The sequence below is a fragment of the Crocuta crocuta genome, unplaced genomic scaffold, assembly GCF_008692635.1.
Source record: "Crocuta crocuta isolate KB4526 unplaced genomic scaffold, BGI_CrCroc_1.0 scaffold189, whole genome shotgun sequence".
In the NCBI taxonomy this organism is placed as follows: Eukaryota; Metazoa; Chordata; class Mammalia; order Carnivora; family Hyaenidae; genus Crocuta; species Crocuta crocuta.
In genome coordinates this window covers 2,598,705-2,618,114 of record NW_027551564.1, presented here as the reverse complement: position 1 = coordinate 2,618,114, position 19,410 = coordinate 2,598,705, and the positions used below count along the sequence as shown (strand labels likewise).

General features: G+C 31.6%; 1 protein-coding gene across 6 annotated transcripts in view; it reads right to left on the bottom strand.

The window, feature by feature from the left end:
• Nucleotides 1-3,790: 3,790 nt before the first annotated feature.
• Nucleotides 3,791-19,410, bottom strand: part of RBM26 (RNA binding motif protein 26) — an 82,217-nt gene continuing 66,597 nt past the window's right edge. For 4 of the 6 annotated variants that reach the window (XM_077750052.1, XM_077750057.1, XM_077750053.1 and 1 more), the window contains 2 exons: nucleotides 14,153-14,266; nucleotides 11,588-12,548 (listed from right to left, as the gene is read on the bottom strand). In XM_077750052.1, coding sequence (XP_077606178.1) covers nucleotides 12,459-12,548; nucleotides 14,153-14,266 — 204 coding nt within the window. In that variant the 3' untranslated portion in view covers nucleotides 11,588-12,458. Of the gene's footprint in view, nucleotides 6,994-11,587; nucleotides 12,549-14,152; nucleotides 14,267-19,410 lie in introns of those variants that run through there. The other 2 variants (XM_077750055.1, XM_077750056.1) reach the window with 2 other exon arrangements.

Below are 19,410 nucleotides of genomic sequence, written 5' to 3'. Positions count from 1 at the left end.
AACTGCACACAGGAAGTCCTGAAGTGTTCATATTTTGGAAAATTCCCAGGCAAGAGGAGTCACAGGTAGGTTAGAGAATATAACACAGTGGAAATCTGAGGAAATTGAAGTTGGCTGCACATTATATCTGAATGGTGTGGCTTATGACTTTATGTGGTAACATAAATTGTGCTGAGGTTCTCTTGTGGCAGATTAAAAGGGTGAGTCTTTTTTTGGTGATGGTGGTGTTAGGAGGGATACCATGAAACTCATTCAGGTTGCTGTCATCAGACCTATATTGAGTGCTTCCCCATAAGCAACAGAAGAGGGACCCTGAATAATGTGTTCTTGGAAGTGTGTTGTTAATGACATTTTTTATATATTTGATGCTCAATAAAGCTTATCAGGGGCGCCTGGGTGGCTCAGTCAGTTAAGCGTCTGACTTTGGCTCAGGTCATGATCTCGTGGTTTGTGGGTTCGAGCCCCACGTCGGGCTCTGTGCTGACAGCCAGCTCAGAGCCTGGAGCCTGCTTCAGATTCTGTGTCTCTCTCTCTCTCTGACCCTCCCCTGCTCACGCGGTCTCTCAGAAATAAATAAAACATTAGAATTTAAAAATTAAAAAAAATAAGGCTTATCAATTGTAGGGGGTGGACAAAAAATGTATTACTTGCTTATAGAATGCTTTCCTTCCATTAGAATTTTCACAAATGCAGGACTAAATCTGGCCTTCCCATCTTCAGCGCCTTAGAAGGCTCTATTCTTTTATGAGTACTCCCAATTTTGAGGGTTCTCTTTTTCATTGGAAATCTTGATAGAACAAAATTTAAAAACCTACTCTAGGTTAATCAAAGAATGGTTGGTTAGAATTCTATTTCATTTTTAATATATGTAGTTTTCATTCATTTAGTACTACAAATATGACATATGTGAGGGTTGTCATAGCTAAACAGTACTCAAAAAATATTTTTGTTAAGAGTTACCTGTTTGGTGTTTAAATGCTTACCTCATTCAGACAGGACAATTGCTAAGTGCCAGAGATCTTCTTTTCTATCATTTCTTTAATTTCTGTTAACTCTGAATATTAACTTGATAAAAAAAAGATAAAATGTGAAATTGATGGATCACCTCATCACATAAAAATAGTACTGCATTAAATTTAGTACCAATTTGGCTGCTAACCATTTCTACTCCAAAATCTCAGCCTCTACAATTTCTATTTATTCCTAACACCAACTTCTGAAAAAAAAAAAAAAGAAAAAGAAAAAGTGATAACCATTAAGTCTTAACTCATAGACAATACTTAAAAAAAAAAAAAAGATGGTCATGTCCCTAACATTTTTTATTTAAATGAGATCTTTAGAATAACATTTCAACATGAAAAATGTTTCAAAAATGTGGAAGACTTTAAGAGTTTATTTTGTAACTTGCACTCTACCCTCCTTGATGTCAGAAGTCTTAACTCCATGTCCTAAATTCAAAGTCCTCAAAATACACTGCATACTGTAATTTAGATCATCAGAATCATGATCCTCTTTAGTACTGAATAAAATGTGCATTCTTGCATACTTCAATAACAGTTTTTAGGCTTAAAAAATGGATCAAACACTGGCAAACTGGCAACCTCTGCCACAACACTGCAAACCCTCAAATGTTAGAATTAATGTCATACGCTATAGCATATTAAGTATTAGATAAAACATCATTACATGAACTGCTCAGGAAAATGTTCATGGTTTGCAAGGAATTTTATTCTTCCCAAGAAAATGGACTATCTTCTCAAAAAGCGTTTTTTTGTTTTGTTTTGTTTTGCTTAGGACATAGAAGAAAAATACATATGGACCTCTTCTTCCCATTTTTATAAAATTTTCTTTCAGCCTATTTCATGCTTTATGTTTCAGAAATAAATGTTCATGAATTTCATGGGGAAAATTATGTTTTTCTGGAAAAAGCAGTTTGGAGAGTTGAGATAAAAAAAATATGGGGAGTTTGTTGTTGCTATAAATTATATGGTTTTTGGGTATTCTTCTAGTGGATGCGGTATTGAGAAATGGAAATTCAAGTCCTGATTCTGCCATTTTAAAAAATCTTATTTAGTAAAGGTAAAGATTATCATCCCACCTTTCAAAACAGACTGGTTACAAGACTATAAAAGTTCTTGAAAATTTATAAAATGCCGTAACAAAATTATAAAAATCTGTAGTTCCAAGGAAAAAAATTGCTATGGTACAAAATCTTGGCAATGATATGTTGTGGAAAATACTAGTAATAGTGCCAACTAAAGCATCCGAGCTGAACTACTATATCAGGAATAATTTTGTTCCTGTTAAAATTCTATAAATTTGAATTTGAATTAAAAAAATGAATTCAATAAATTTTAACATGTGCAAAAAACTGAACTTACAGTGTTCTTCAAAGCAAAAATATTTAAGTATCTAGGTGTTTATACATTATCTCCTTTGTAAATGATCAAACTGAAAAAGGTATCACGAATTTTAACAAGTATACTTGGGCCCAGAAGTTCTGAGAATTCATCTTGAAGGAATAATCAAAGATGTTCAAGGATACAGCATCATTTATATTAAAATAAAAAAATGGAAAGGCCGGCCCTACCTGCCTAAAATGAGGATTGACTTGATACATTAGGATTTATCTACAGAGGGGCTGTAAAAATGGTATAAACCTATTATCATAAATGAAAAGACTACAATACAGCATACATTATATAACCCCATTTTTAAATGTTCTGTGACCACTTATAAAATACAGGCTTTCTATCATCCTTTTTAATTTCTAGCTTTTCTACAATAACAGATACTACATGTGACTTTAAAAAAATTAAGACCAAATTCATATTTCATGCAGAAATATTTTTTCAGGTTAAGTGACGGCTAACAACACACTCAATCTGCAAATATTCCACAAGGGCCGGATATGTATATATTATATTTAGTATGTTTTAGGAACAATTTAAGTAAGTACATCATTATTTATTAACCAAAGTCCTCTACTATTCCTCTACTGGATTTCTTTAACTCGATTTTTATCAAGACTTATGCACTTTAAGATGATAATGTATTTTCTTGTAGAAGCAGTATTACAAGTGGAAGACAGGTTATTACCAAACTTATTTAACCCATGTTATAGATGATAGAAGGCATATCTGCAATGAAAACAAAAGAATATGGCAATATTTATCATTCAATGAAATTAAATATGAAATGAACATGCTGAATACTGGAAAAGCAGGTCAAATCAGATCAGGAGAAAAAACGTTGAGATGAAAACTGAAAGTTATGGAGGAAAGTTCCGATTAAGTTTCAATGGCTTTGGAGGCTGACCACATAAGCACTCTGCATCTAGTTTCACTTCAGAATATGTGGCAGTCTATCTTTGACATCACAATAGTATATGACCCATGATAAGGACAAGCATTTTGCCCTCCAAAGAGAGTAAAGAGAGAAATTCTAGCGGAAAAGAGGCAAGAATTGGGGAAAAGGGTATGAAGGATGTGTGTATGTGTAAGAAAAGAAGTCATCAGGCCAACAACACACTGGTAACAAAGGTGACTTAGAACAATTTAAAGTGGGTATGGAGGGTAGAGAGGGGAAGAGGCAACCTGGAGTCATCTGTATAGATATATAAACATTTTCAGAATTCTCAACTGTACAGTGCCTGAGGGCTGCAAATTTTTCTTTCCACTTCATATAACTGATACAAGATGCAGGACAATTTTAAAAAGTTAACAACTGTTTTTAGTAAGACTATTTTATTTAAAAAATTTTCAAAATATAAAAATAATAAACATTATGGATATTTAACAAACAAAACAACATAATTCAACTATAAATAATAAAAATGTTGACAACCCCACATAAACACATAACACTATAAACATTCTAAGCATACAAGAGTAGTTTTCTAGTTCAAGTTTTACCTTTATCAGTTCAAGTTTTATTATCATTTTGAAAAATAAACAAACAAACAAAAAAGCTGCTACAGCTTAACCAATTACTTTCGCTCCACTCAAAGAGCAGGGAATTTTTTCCCCATGCCAACACACATTCGTGAAATGGGATACTTATGGGCACAGGTATTAAAAACTGGAACAATCCAGTCTCCAGACAAGAAAAGACTCCTTTGGTGTTTTTAGGTTCAACAATCCACAGAAATTGAGTACAACTAAACCACTTATTAAAGGAAATCTTGTGCCAGATAACATGTTCTGAAGTAATAACACACCCAAAACAGGTTCAGGATTCTGAGAATCAAAAGTAAGCATCTATGAATGCTTTGCTGATACTTAAAAATTGTATCTGTAGAACATTCACTAAGGTGCTGGAATGAGTCTTATAGATGTGGAAAACAATCTACACAACCAACGCAAAACTTGTTCAATGTAAATAATACATCTCTTTTCAACTCATCAAATGTTCTATAAATATTTAAGAATTATAACTACCCTGCCTCCTGTTCAGCAAAAGACAGATAGGAATTTGAAGCAGAGCAGGATTACACCATGTTTAGGACTAGAAAAGTTTTCCATGTGAAATACGGGAAAACTGAGCCATGCTGAATGTATCATTGTTTTTATTCTAGCCAGATTAAATTCTCTTATCAAAAGAGCTAATTACAAACTGAAAAGACTATTTCCTTTTTTGGAAGCTGGGCACAAATGAGTATACTGTCATTCTGTATCGTATCTTTAAATTACAGGGTTTTTCTAATGGGCTGGGCTCTTTACCTGACTTACCACAGACCACTTTTATAATTATGCTGCTAGATTTGAATAAGTCACAAGTGATCATACATTAAAGCCTAGCCAAGTCTAAATAACAGGTTCAAAAATGATATTGAAAGGTTTTGTAGCACCAATAACTTTTTCCTAAGACACTTGAGGGGCTGCATCACTTTAAAGTATTATCTTGTAAACAAGATCAAAAATATTCAGTTGATCTGTATTTTGAGCATAAATATTTATAAACTCTATTTAAAAAAAACAAATATAGCATGACTAGAGCCACTAATAGTGTAAAATCTAAGAATATTGAAAAATATAAAGATATATAAAAGGCTTCCATAATGCAATCATGCAGAGGTAAACTGCTTCAATCAATTAGACAAAAGTGATTCTGTACAGTTATCTACACACAGCTCCATGAGAATCCTATTTAGGAAAATGAAATAATGAAAATCCTCATCTTTAATTAATCAACATAGAGGAATTTAAATGTGTAACCAACCTATTGGCTCGCACAGAAATTTTCAAAAAACACAATGATCTTAATGAGAATCAAATCATCTCGACTTCTGATTCCCAATGGCATATTTAATTTTGTTCTGCTTTATTTTGTTTTTAATTTAAAAGCAAGGGAAAGAAAAAAGAAAGATGGCAAAGTAAAGTTGAGGGGGCTGGTATGTGGTCCACATCCAAGAACCAACTGAAACTGTTAACAAGCATGGTCTCTTTAGACTACGTACTTTGGGCTTCTAACCTAGCAAGCAAATCACTAGCACAGGGAAAAAGAATCTTCTTTCTTAAAAAGGAAAAAAAAATACTGAACTAATCTGGGAAAATGTCTCTGAACTCCTTGTGGCCATATGTTAGTTTGCAAATGTGAACTAAAACAAAAGTCTAATTTTAAAAATGCCCTGCAGACTATCAAGTCATAATTATATTAGAAGACTTTCTGAAATATGTACTCTTTCCTTAAACCAAGCCTAATATTCAGGAAGCTGTTGTCAACTAATGTGGATCAAAACAGATCATTTACATTATGACTGATATGTTCATTCTTTTTATTTTTCATGAAGACAAATGCACTGCATACTCAAAAAGAAGTGTTTGCAGAATAGTCAACTTGGCACAAAAAATATGAAAATATGAGCACAGCTGAATGAAACTAAAAAAAAAAAAAAAACCAAGGGCAAATAGAAATCAAGTGTAATTTTGACTTTTCTAATAAAGAGTTGCTACTAAGTACAACTTCCAAACTTCTCAAATGCCTCATGAGAATCTGTGAAGAAATATTCATAAATTAATTTTCTGAAAACTTCTTTATATGGTGCCCATTACAAAAAAGGTATTTTGGGTGAATATTTAGGATAAGATTTAATCATACTCTTTATAAATAATTCTGAGCCACACTGCTTATAAATAAATATGGACATACATCTTTTAAGACAGGAAAACTATAATCTTTAACAATGTTAAACATACAACACAATTTCCCCTTGCTTTTAAGATTGTCTCTGATGTCTTGATTGCAAGAGATGAAAATATGGAAAAACTGTGTAAATCAGACATTTAATAGATATTTCTCAATATTTATAATCCACAGATCATCCTGTATTACTTGAAAGGAAAGAAAATTATTCTCTTTGTTGGTTTTGAAGAGCTAAGAAATTTTTTAAAAATATTACTTGGGTAAGTGGCCTTGGCAACAACTTCAGTAAGTATATTTAGAAGAAATAGGCAAGTTATTATAGTGTATAAAAAAGTATTTTCGCATCTGTTCAAAACTATTTAAGTGACTCTAATCCCAGAAATGTATCCTAAAACCCAGAGATATTAAAACCAAACCCATGCTTAACTTTTTAATCATTTTCTTCATTCTAAACTGTTCATGCTAATGAACACAATATCATGGCTTTATAGATTTCCTAGACACAATTTTCAACTTGGCTGAGACTGAACTTATCTCATATTAGGAAACCAAGAGGTCTTTTTCCTTCTTAGTGTTTAAAAAATAAATGGATATAAAGTAAGGGGAGAAGACGTTTAAGAATAAGGTCAGACAAAGCACACACTCAGACATACTTCTGGACTCAGATGTACCAATTAGAGAACTGCAAAAAGACAAAATGCGAATTATCGTACATGTAAACATCTATTCAAATTGATAAAGAGCAAACATAAAATGATAGGATGATATTATAACAGTCGTCTCCAGACAGGAACAGGTCTTGCTGTTGTAGTCACAAAGCTAAATTCAGGCAATGATGATCTCGCTCTGCTGGAAAAAGAGAAGACTATTAAAAAAAACTTTGAAAATAGTAAGTAAATCTAAAAACTGAATCACACCATAAATTGATCGCCAAGTTTTCTAAACATTAAAAAAAATCTATTTGGGAAAGGAATCAAAATCAAAGTTGAGACAAATTCCACAAAGAATCAGCTTTGGGTTAAATAATTTTAACAAAACTCTCTGCATCATGCTTCCTTAAAACATTAAGCCACAAAGATCACGGTGCTACAGCAAGGCTGTGGTCTACAATTTCTGCTCAGGAAATGCAGTAACTGACAAGATAGTAAACTGTTGTAGAAGTATGGGTAGGCAAAGTAGTTTTAAGAAATTATGAACAAACTCCAAGATACTGTCGATAAAAATAAAAGCAAGAACAATCTTCTAAAATTTCCCAAAGATTTCAAATTGTGAGCTGGATCTAATTTCCTTAAGCTCCATTTGATAACCACTTCATTCTTTAATTAATATAGGACATAAAATTCTATACTAAGTACAATGATTAACAACTAAAATAAAAAGGAACACATCAGAATGAGACAGTGCTTGGTATACAAAGGAAGACTAACTGGATGACGGGAAGATAAGTGGATGGATGAAATAAAGATCATAGGGAGGAGGAATTAGAAGTAATCATAAATCACTACCAAAAAAACCCACAAAAAATGCTTTCAATTACACTAAGTAATGAGTACATATTACTGATAAACTGCAAGAAAGTTATTTACCAAATTAAGACTTTTTCTACTAACCAAGTATGATGTTTTCAATTAGAAATTACTGAGAATGGCAGTCATTTCACCAAGATTTATTTCTTAGAACTTTTAGGTAGTTAATATGGAAGATAATCTGCTGTCATCTGATAGATGTATAATGATCAGACAGAGAGAAAAAACTGCTCTTCTCTAAAAGCCTGTATACATACCTTAGAGTAACTAGCCAGTTCAGGAAGTTAACAAGAACAAGGTAGTTCCTGAGATCTGGGAAAAGGAAATTTTCTCTTTGTGCCTTACAAACATCCCCTGATGGTTTAATCCTAGATTGAATTTTCATGTTTATTTATAGGGCTTTAGAAGAGTGAGAGAAGCCCTGAGATTAAAGACCAAAGAGTGAACTAATTTAATTAGCTAGAATTTCTTGTAGGACATTTTTGTTTTAAAAGGCTAAAAGGGAAGGGAAGGAAAAAAGCTTACAAATATTTATACAAATTCTAGAAGGACTAAATCTAATTTTCTACAACTAGTTCACATTATGTGTAAGGGGAAGAAAAAAAAGAATATATTGATTGATAAAGTTTATATAGCACTCTAAAGTAACCATTGATATTTCAACATACCAAACAAGCAGCTGTTTTGCTTTCTTAAGTAACCCTTCGAGTCAATGATTAGTGTTCCAAGTAAGATTGGAAACACAGTCCCCATAAACCGTTCTAGTCACAGGAAATTTCCTGCATATAAGCTCAGCCATACTCTCTACAGGTAATCAGCTAAACACTAAAGTCTCATCTTTATAGTAAACTACTGGTTGATATACTTGATCGTATTACAGTAAAACAAGAGCTATGGAATACTCTCCCATACCTGCAACATGATTTCATTAAATGGTTGGGCATCAGTAAAATGCTAAAGTTAATTTTTTTAATCTTACAATTATCCAATAACATTTAAACAACACTGCTTAAGTAGACATAAAATACTGAGTGAAATATGTAAAATGACAACTCAACCATCCCTTGAAGTAATCCTAATCAATCTTTTAACCAATAGTATATAATTTCTCTCAGTTTTTTCCTGTAACAAGTGAGTACCTACATTGTCCTCAATCCTTTTTCACTTCAAACTCAGTCCAGATCTATATACTAAAACAAAGAACTTGTTGGGAGAACTGTAGAATTTAAAATGTGTTTCAAGATTTAGGTAGCATATGGTAACAGGAAAGTGTTTTAGACTCTGAGTTTAGAAGCAAAAGGAAAAGTTATAGGTAGGGAAAGTCAAGTGAATTTGGAAGTTTATCTGAACTTTAAAGATTAAATGAATTTTGTGCCAGCCAACAGCAAGCATTTGGGAACACTTATCTACAAAACTGTACCAAGACATGTTACACAGATTATCATAACCAAACCCAAGTTGTTTCCATTGATGACAGAAATAATGGCAACAACAGGCAGGGAGAACTGGTACAGATACATTAAACTGTTTTAGACCAAATACTAATATACCACCAAGTAAACGACTAATGTGCAAGGGACCTTACGGGTCATCTAGTCCAAGCCCTTTCATTTTACAGACAAGGAAACACCCCTGATTGAGACTTGTTTAAAGCCAGAGAGTTAGTTGCAAAGCTGGGACCATAAGCTAAATCTCCTAACTCTTATCTGGTACTTTATGTGAGGTCATCTCTGGATATAAAGAATATTAGTGGGATGGACTAGATTGGTGGCTCTTGGCATTTCTATTCTTGCATACCGACAGAAACCAAAAGCTGTTTTACTCCTGAAACTGACAACTTGAAATACTCTAAATTATTATCTTACTAAAGTGCTGTGGAAATTCCACTTAGACTACATATATATTCCTCCATCAGTATTTGTAACCCCACTGTTGCAACACTTAACTGTATCACCTGTTTAGCAAAACAGTCTCAATAACAGAGAAGACCTTCAGGAGAGACTTGAAAAATTGATAAGAATTAACAAGGGAGGTAATTGTCACTCCGTTATTGGAGATTTAAATATGCATTCATTCATTAATTCATCCACCAAACATCTGAGTGCCCACTATGAGCCAGGCTTTGTGATAATCACTAGAGATAAAAGATGAATAAGACATGGTCCCCTTCCTAGAGGAGCTTGTAATTTAGTGGGGAAGACAGACATATAAACCAGATAAATTATATTACAACATAAGTACTATAACAGAGATATGAACAAAGTGCTGTATTAGAAGGGAGGGTAAAGGTATGAACTAGCTAATGACCAGGAAGTCTACTAATTTTGTGCAAGAACTACCACATTTACTGCAAACACAATCTCATGCTCAATCAGTAATTAGGAAGGAATAACAATGTAGAAGTAAAAAAAAGAAAAAAGTTGGCACTGAAATCAGAATGTCTGCATTTAAATCTCGTCCTTTCACTCATTAGCTGTGACTTTGGGCAAGTCACTCCATCTCTATTAGCCTAAGTTTCCTTATCTGTAAAATGGGAATCAGCAGCTACTTCAAAGGGTATCTTAAATTTTAAATCGGAACACATGATAGTACATGCAGAGTACTAGTATTTATAAACACAGTAATTTTAAAAATCCAATAGATTAATTAAATGCTAAGCAATATTTACAGTAAAATCTTATTAATGAGAATAATAATGTAGTTGTGACCCTAATGAATGAGTATAATATTTAATCCCCATACTTTGGGACCAAACTGAAACACTTGTTTTCTGATTCATTCAAAGCAACATGGCTTAAAACATTTTAACTTTGGGTTAATAGAGAATTTAAGACTAGGGAAACTGATAAGCTATTTATGGTTTTAGAGAAGTAGGAGGTAATTTTGGTTACATTTTAAGGGAATTTTACAATAATTTAAAATATCAGGCTAAAATCTACTAATCAAATTATAAAGCCAAAAATCAGCATGGAGATTTAACTGGCCTTTGAAAGATTTTCTTTCTTTATAATACCTGTTTGGTGTAAATAGAAGAAACGTGAGCCTCTGCCAATTTGGCACCTTTCACGACTACTAAAAAGAAAAGAAAACAAACTTACCTAATGAATCAGAATAGCACATAGTCAACATACAAGAGACTACATAAAAATATACCACAGATCTAAGTAAAGAAGTTTTGAGTAAAGTCACTATTTTCACAAAAGAAACTGATTTTGACATTTTAAATATTAACTTGTGTACCAACTTTAAGCCCAAATATTCCTATGAAATAGCATTACCATCAAGAATATACACAAATTGAACCCTAAGTGTGGGAGGAAAAAGAAAAGAGGAACAGCATCCATTAGTTACCCCACTGACAGAAGATTATGATGTTGGAATTAAGTTTGTGACTGTGAGGATCCCAGTATGGGAAGAAAGTGATTTTTTTTTTAATGTGACATTTAATATAATCACTATAATCTCAGGAGGGGCAGAAACACTTGGAACTGAAATGATGTATTTTAAAAGATAAATAGGTAATCTCCCACCCCCTCATTCTACAAAGAATGCATTTATTTCCTGAAACTGCTGTTTTATCAACTTTCAATGATCGTGTTCATTTGCCACAGAAATCCACTTAAAAATCACAATACTGTTGTAAATGTCAAAGATTTTTATACAAAGTATAGGAAATGCACACTTAAAATATCAGACTGGAACACTTACCAAACAGTGTTTTCCTAAAGTAGTATCTATAGTACATTTCTTTATTCATATATCTTCAAATGGTCAAGTTTTCTTTCATACATCCAAAATGTAATGTGATGTTTTCTTATTCACCAAATGTTAGCTCTACTTGAAGTCTGGTTCCAAACTAATCAGCCTGCTTTTAAATTTTAAGACAGCTGTTGAAAATTTATAGGATCAAACCAAACTGAAGTGGTATAATTTTTTAACATTGGATTGTACATTATTTGTAAAGGTACCAGTAATCATTATTAATAAGTTAGTGATTATAGCTCCTTTTGTGATAATTGGGGGGAAGGGTAGATCGCCATCTGGAATGGTCTATTTATTTTCATTTTTTTCTTTTCTTTCTTTTTTTTTTCTTTTTTAAAATCAAGGAACATTGTCTTGGCCTTTGTGGGTTTTTTGTCATTGTTTTTTTTTTTCTTTTCTTTTCTTTTCAAAAGACCATTCCACTTTATTTTTAACATCTGAATGTATAAGGACTCATATGCAAAGCAGTCATACACCGTTATCATTAAAACCCATATGGTAAAATACATACACAAGTCCAACAAAAGGCTAATACATAGTAAAGCCTAAGCATACTACTATGTAATATTATGAATACATAACTTGGAGACTTTAGTTAGAGTACTATGTTATCTATTCATTTTTGAAAACATTCATTAAGATTTTAAATGCAAATTCATTCCTTATTTGGAGTAACACAAAATCCTCTAAGTTATAACAAGTATTGGTCGTAACTTTTTAGACCTATTCATTAAATTACAAAGAACCCAAAGAATTCTGTAATGTTCAGTAGAAGTATGTAATAAAAACATTGCATATGTTTCTAGTGTGATGTCTTTAGCAATTGTTTACTGAAATAAAATGCAAACATCAATCTTTCAAAATACAGGATCAGAAGGTAGTTTTCTTCTCTTTTGTCTATTTGTGAAATCCATCTTCATCACATTTTACCAAAAAATTGTTTTTACAAATATGTAAAAGTACATTAGATAATACTAATGAAACACAGGTAGAGTTCTAGCATATGCAGATCAATGATCAGTCAAATCATCTTCTCCAAGAACGAGATTCATTGTCCTCTTCTTCTTCATCATCATCTTGAAGTAATGAGTCATCCACCAAAGACTCTTCCTGAAACTTTAGGTTAAAATGCATTTAGGAATTTACCCAAAAAAAAAGAAAAGAAAAAAGGTGACACTTTTAAATACTGATTTCTCTCAACAGAGTCGAATACAAACGGTATTTCTACAGCTACAATATTCAAGAAACAAAGAAAAGCAACCTTTATCCACTTAATGGTTTCTCTACAGTTTCTATTCTATTGCTTCTATCAAATAGGCACTAAAAAAATATCTAAGTAAGCTTTTGTACATGCCATTTCTCCTGCCTCACTCGATCAAATTATGCCATCTTCTACACCTACAAAACATTACTCATTACCTTTTGTTTAAAAAAAAAAGAGAAAGAAAAGAAAAAGAAAAAAAAAGAAAGAAAGAAAACATCAATAAATCTTCTGACTTACCCTAACCCTGGACACTAAATCAACCAATAACTTGTAGAAAAGTCTATCAAGATTTCTATTTCTTTTCTGCTATACGTAACAAACATTTCTTTTATAGAATTCCTGCTTTCCCCCATTCCCTTCATAAAAGCTTCTCAGACTGCTTTTCAAACTTTTCAAAATACCTAATACCAGGAGCTCTCCTGCTTTTCTCCCCATTCAATTCAAACTCATGGAAGGACAAAGGTATAATCTAAAATATAAAATGACAAATCATGTATATGAGTTTCAAAATACACATTTTATTCTTGCATTTGACTATGGATATGTATAACAGCCTTGAATGCTCTTCAAACAAAATGAAGTGCCATTACAAGAATCTAACAAAGGTAAAACATGGAATCAGTTCCCCACCTTACCTTTATTTATTAACTTCCTCAACTTTTTCCTACAGCTTATTTCGTGATTAAAATAGAGTTGTTTATTTTTAAGTGTATGGTTTCAAAGCGCTCTCCCATTTCATTTTTCTTTATGCTTACACCTCTCAGCCATCATACTAATTGCTGTATCCAAGAAAAATAGACTGTACCACACCTATTCCTCTTCCACACCTAAAATGCCTCTCTTAACTATATTCGCAGTCCCAGCTCTTGGTTATGGAAAGCTTTCTTATCACTCAGGGTTCACCTCCACACTGTCATCACCTTTAAAATTCTTCTGAACAGAAATAATCACTCTTTCCCATGGGTTCCCACAGCATATTGTTCAAATCTTTATTGAGCAGATCACTCTGCTTTTCATTATAATTAATTTTTTATGTGTCTGTCACCACCCCGCTTTCCAGATTATAAGCTCCTTGAGGATAGGGACCGTGTCTTATTCATTTTTGTGCCTATCACAGTATCTACCATTTAGTAGGCATTCACTCTAATGAACTAAAATGATATGAATTAAAATAAAGGAAACCTGAAATGTTAATAAAGCAAATGAGTAGGATATATACTAAAACTTAAAAATATTACAAGATTTCCTGTGGATAAAAAATCTAATGAATAATTATTGTTTTCTAAGAGNATTTCTCATTAATCTGGAAAATTTAAAGTCTGCATTTATCTGACATCCCCTGCCTGGAATATGGCTCAGGAATAAAAGTTTTATGTTAAAATCACAGCCATAAAATCACATTTCATAAATAATGTAAACATTTGAGGACAAAGACAAATAAAAAAAAAAAACATACTTCCTCTTCATCAGGTTCAACTTCTTCTGTTTCAACAGCTGACATATTAGTTATTGGTTTATTCCATGCCAGTTTTAGATCCTGCCCTTTGAAACGAGCTCCATGAACTGCAGCCTAAAACAATTAAGAACATTAGAATGTAAAACATTAATAATTTATGAAGAGAACAATGAAATGTTATAGTACTTAATATTTAAATTAGTAAAACAAAAGTGAAGACAGCTATCTGTTTACTTTGTGGTTATCTCTCCATTTACTACTTATTATTATAATTTACTTTTTATGGTTATTTGCTTCTAAAATCAGCCTTGTGATTGAAAATACATTTAAACAGGAAACAAGAACACTTTCTCATACTTGAATAGAACTACTTTACGACTGTCCTGTATCTGACTAGAACTATGTCTACATGTTTACAATACAATGATAGTTGCTATTCAAGGCAACAATCTCAAAGTATTTCAAGATCCTGGCTGTAGGTTCTGAACTGAAGTCCAAGTTAGGATCAACAGACTAAACATATCGTAGTGCATTTTAATTCTTGTTAATTTACAAATGACATATGTAGTAATTACAAACTGGAAACCTCTAACAAATATAAGAATAATTTTGCATGTGTAAAGTATCGTATTATTTTAAATTATATCAGTAAGTTAAAGTATATTATTTTTAAAGATACAATGTTTGACACATCACTGTTACAAAATATAAGTTATCTCCATGAGGGAAAAAAACCTGAATATTTCTATTGAAACTAAAGTACTTCCTACAAAGCTTTCAAAACTACATGTAAGTTAAATTTAAATTAATGAATATGCTACAATTAAGTGGTTATTAAAAATCATGCATTCAAATTAAAGTAACATGAACTTATATAAATCAATGTTAACATACTGAAATAACTCAGTCACAAAAGATTTATAGTACACCTCAAAGTATAGCAAAATGCAAAATCTAGAAACAATTACATGTTCAATGATAACTGATCATGAGTTGTATAATATTAAAGTCTAGGTATAAATTACAAATCTGCACATAAAAATCTGTGATAAATTTAAAAGATTTCATGCCTACTAAAATGCAGCTGAGGAGGAGTTTTTAGTCCATGGCTTCATCATAGTGTTATATAACTGAAAAAATTTTTAAGAACTTCTATATGATATTCAATTTAACAACTTGTAAATTTTTAAAGCTGTAACTATTACATAACAATATACATAATATTTGCATAGTCTCATGCAAGATGTCTACTCATAATGCCCATCTTTTCATCTAGTTAAAAAAGGCCAAAAATTTCACTGACATTTCTATAAGTTCTTGACAAACATTTCTGATGATCTAATATTAATATTGCAAATCTCTGTATTTAGCACACACATCTTCAAATTTATAAGCTGAGTCTACAACTCTTTAAAGTTTTAATTTTAACATTTTACAGGATGGTTTTCAAAGCTAGATATACTTAACATTTTATCAACGTTCTCCATTAGAAACTTTTGACTATTGGCTGTATAAATTTTTGAGATAACGGAGTTCTTGCTTTTTGAAGATGCAAATTTATTTTAGGTAATCTGCAACATAAAATCCTTAAAGTTAAAAAAAAGTTCTGCACCCATATTATATTATTTTAAAAATTCAAAAATCTCAGGTCACATAATATTAAAAAATTATAATCCATGATTATCCCTTCTCGAAAAGATAACCACTATCCCATGAATAATTTGGGGAAAAAGTTCTACAATACACTAACAGAAGTCCTGTGTACATACTAAAAGGGTTTGTGTATATACACACGTATGATATATATACATGGAAACAGTTTACATCCTATTTAAACTAATTTCTTGAATGGAATTTTGTCATATTTGGCAAAATATTCTTTTCTCAAATAGATCTTAGTTTTGTTTATAATGCACGTTTTTACTGAAGGAAAAGGGAAAACAGCAGTAGTTCTTTTGTTTTTGTCATAAAGAAACTTAAATATTCACATTCCGTAATTTATCTATGTTTACCTTTATGGCTTTCAGATTGTGCCAGTCCTTTAAAAAGCTCTCTCCACACTGATTATTTTTAGAAATCCCCTAGCTTTTTACTAGTCATATGTATTTAAAAAAAAAGAAAAAACTTTATTCATCTTGAATTTGTTTGATACCAAAAATAAAGAGATAATAACGTATTATTTTTTCCTAACAATTTCCTAACACTATTTGCAGATCATTCAGTAAATTTAAACTCCCTGATTTAAATAAACATTTTCTTGTAATCCTCTATAAATTTTATATATACCTTAGTCTTTTTCTGGACTCCGTTTTGTTCTATTCTCTATCCATACCATTACTATGTTCTCTATTTCACAATGAATTTGGTATCCTTTTCAGAATATTTTTGGTTATTCCGATATTATTTTGTGTTATGACCTCTGGAATCTTTTAGTCAAGTCCAGTATCATACTGTGTTACTGTTGCTTAATAATATAATATCAATTAGCTCAGTGCTTTTCAGAAATTACTGTGGTAGGTGCTTCCAGAGTTCTGCAACCATTTCATTAAAATGTACATTAAAAAATGAACTTCATAACTACTTATAAAATGTTAATAAAAAACATTTAAATATATTACAGGGGATGTCTATCTGATCAAGGTGGCAGTGGTCATAAATGTGGAAGTAGGACTCAACCTAAAAATATACAAATAGAAAGGATAAAGTGGGGGGAAACCAAGTTCAGAGGAAGATAAAATTAACTGCTCATCTCAATGCAAATAGTTGATAATCTAAATGAGAAACTACCAAAGTACCAAAGTAAAGCCAGAAAAGAAAAAATACATATAAACAAATCTTTTCTAAAAATAAGGTTGTAAAAAGATACATTGTCTAAGGGTGCTGGGTGGCTCAGTCAGTTAAGCATCCGACTTCAGCTCACATCATGATCTTGCAGTGTGTGAGTTCGAACCCCATGTCGGACTCTGTGTTGACACCTCACACCCTGGAGCTTGCTTCAGATTCTGTGTCCCCCTCTCTCTAACCCTCCCCTACTCACGCTGTCTTCCTCTGTCTCTTTAAAATGGATAAATGTTAAAAAAAAAAAAAGATTACGTGGTATAAAATCAATAAACCCTGATAATTTTACAGACAAATTCTATTAAATGTTTGAGAAAATATAACTCTAGTGCTAATTAAAATGAACTCAGAGCAAAAGAAAGATGGAAACTTTTCAAGTAGCTTCTATAAAGCCAAATAGTAATATCGGTAACTGATAAAAATAATATATCCCTCCCAACCTACAAACCAATCTTACTTTTGAAAACGGAATTAAAAGTAAAAATAAATACAAGAATAAAACCTTGTCATTTGCAAAATCATGGATGAATCTGGAGACTATTATGCTAAGTCAAATAAGTCAGAGAAAGAAAAATATCACATGACTTCACTTACATACAGAATCTAAAAAAACAACAAACACTTAAATTCAGAGAACAAACTGGTGGTTGCCAGAGTCCTGGAAAAGGGTGGGGGAATGGCGAAATACATGAAGGGCATTAAAAGGTAAACTTCTGGTTAAAAAATAAGTAAGTCACAGAGATGAACAGTATAATACAGGAAATATGAAAATTGTAATAATGTTATATGGTGACAGATGGTGACTACACTTATTGTGGTGAACACTAAATAATATACAGAATTGTCAAATCACTATGCTGTACACCTGGAACTAATATAACACTGTATGTCATCTATACTTCAGGAACAATATTTTTTTAAGTAAAAAAAAAAAAAAACAGACTTCAGATTTCAGGATTTATCCAACAAATACAGTACTGTGGGGATTTATACCAGGAGCAAACAGTTAGTTCAATCTTAGGAAACAATATAAATAGACGGAAGAAAACAAAAACCTTAATATTTCTACAAATACACAAAACTTATGATAAAATCTATTTCTCATCAAAACCCAAAAATCTCTACAGCATTCAAAAACAGGAATCAACTGTATGCTACCTTAACCTAAAAAGCCAGCATCACATATATTACTAAAAATATTTAAAATGTTTTCATTAATTTATCATTTTCATTCATTTCACAAGACAATGAACGACATTTCATGAGTGAAGACATTACTACTCCTGTTATTTGACATTTCCCTTTTTTAATTTTTTTGTTTTTTTAATGTTTATTTTTGAAAGAGAGAGAAAGAGAGACAGAGGAGGAGCAGGGGAGGGGCAGAGAGAGAGGAAGACACAGCTGGCAAAATGGCAGTTATATATTTAATAAAAACAAATAGTTTTCCTACNTCATTTAAAGTAACTATAAGTTAAATGACTGGGGAAAACTACTAATATATTTACCTATATAAATTATACATGTTATTTATATATACTTTATATTATAATCTGTAACATATGATATTACCTATATCTATAATACATATGTGTATTTTATTTATATACATATAAAGTAAACCTTTAAATGGTATTAGGGGATAAAAAAGGATAAAAGAATGATAGTCTAGAGGAGTATTTAGTATCATAAAGATGTTAATTCTCCTATAATGTATTTTTTTTTTAGAGCCAAGTAAGTAATTTCTAAAGCTTATATAAAAAATAAAGACATAAAATCTACTAGGACGATTCTGAAAATGAGTAGTAATAGCTGGGCATAATAAGAGGGAATCCAAACAGCCTTGACAAACTATTAAAACATATTAAAAAGTTTAGCTTAATTAAAACAGTGAGGAAGAGGCACATGCAAAGAAAACCAATCAATGGAAGAAAACAGTACTAAGTAACAGTACCCTTACATCCTATGGGTATTTCACTCAATTGTGGGAAAAATAGCTTTACTCAATGAAATCAAGTAGACTCCTATTTTATTTCTTACATCAAATAAAATTCTTATGAATTTTCATAAAAATGTTTAAAACTAATGAGCTAATATTCTAGTGTATAAAGAGTTCCCATAATTCATTCAGAAAAGAAAAACAATCAAAATAGACAACTTGGCTAGATAATACACAAATAACACAAACAGTAGACAGAAACAGAAATAAAGAGCATTTAAACATGAAAATGTTCAACTTCAATCATAAAAGTGTATTTAAACTGAAATGAGTTGCTATTTTTAACAAAATAAAATTGTCTGATATCTCACTCTGGCTTATGTGCCCATGTATTTTACATAAGCAAACCACTATTCAGAGTACACACAGGACAAGTGTATGGGGAAAAGACACTCTCATACATCTCTGATGGGCAAGCAAATGT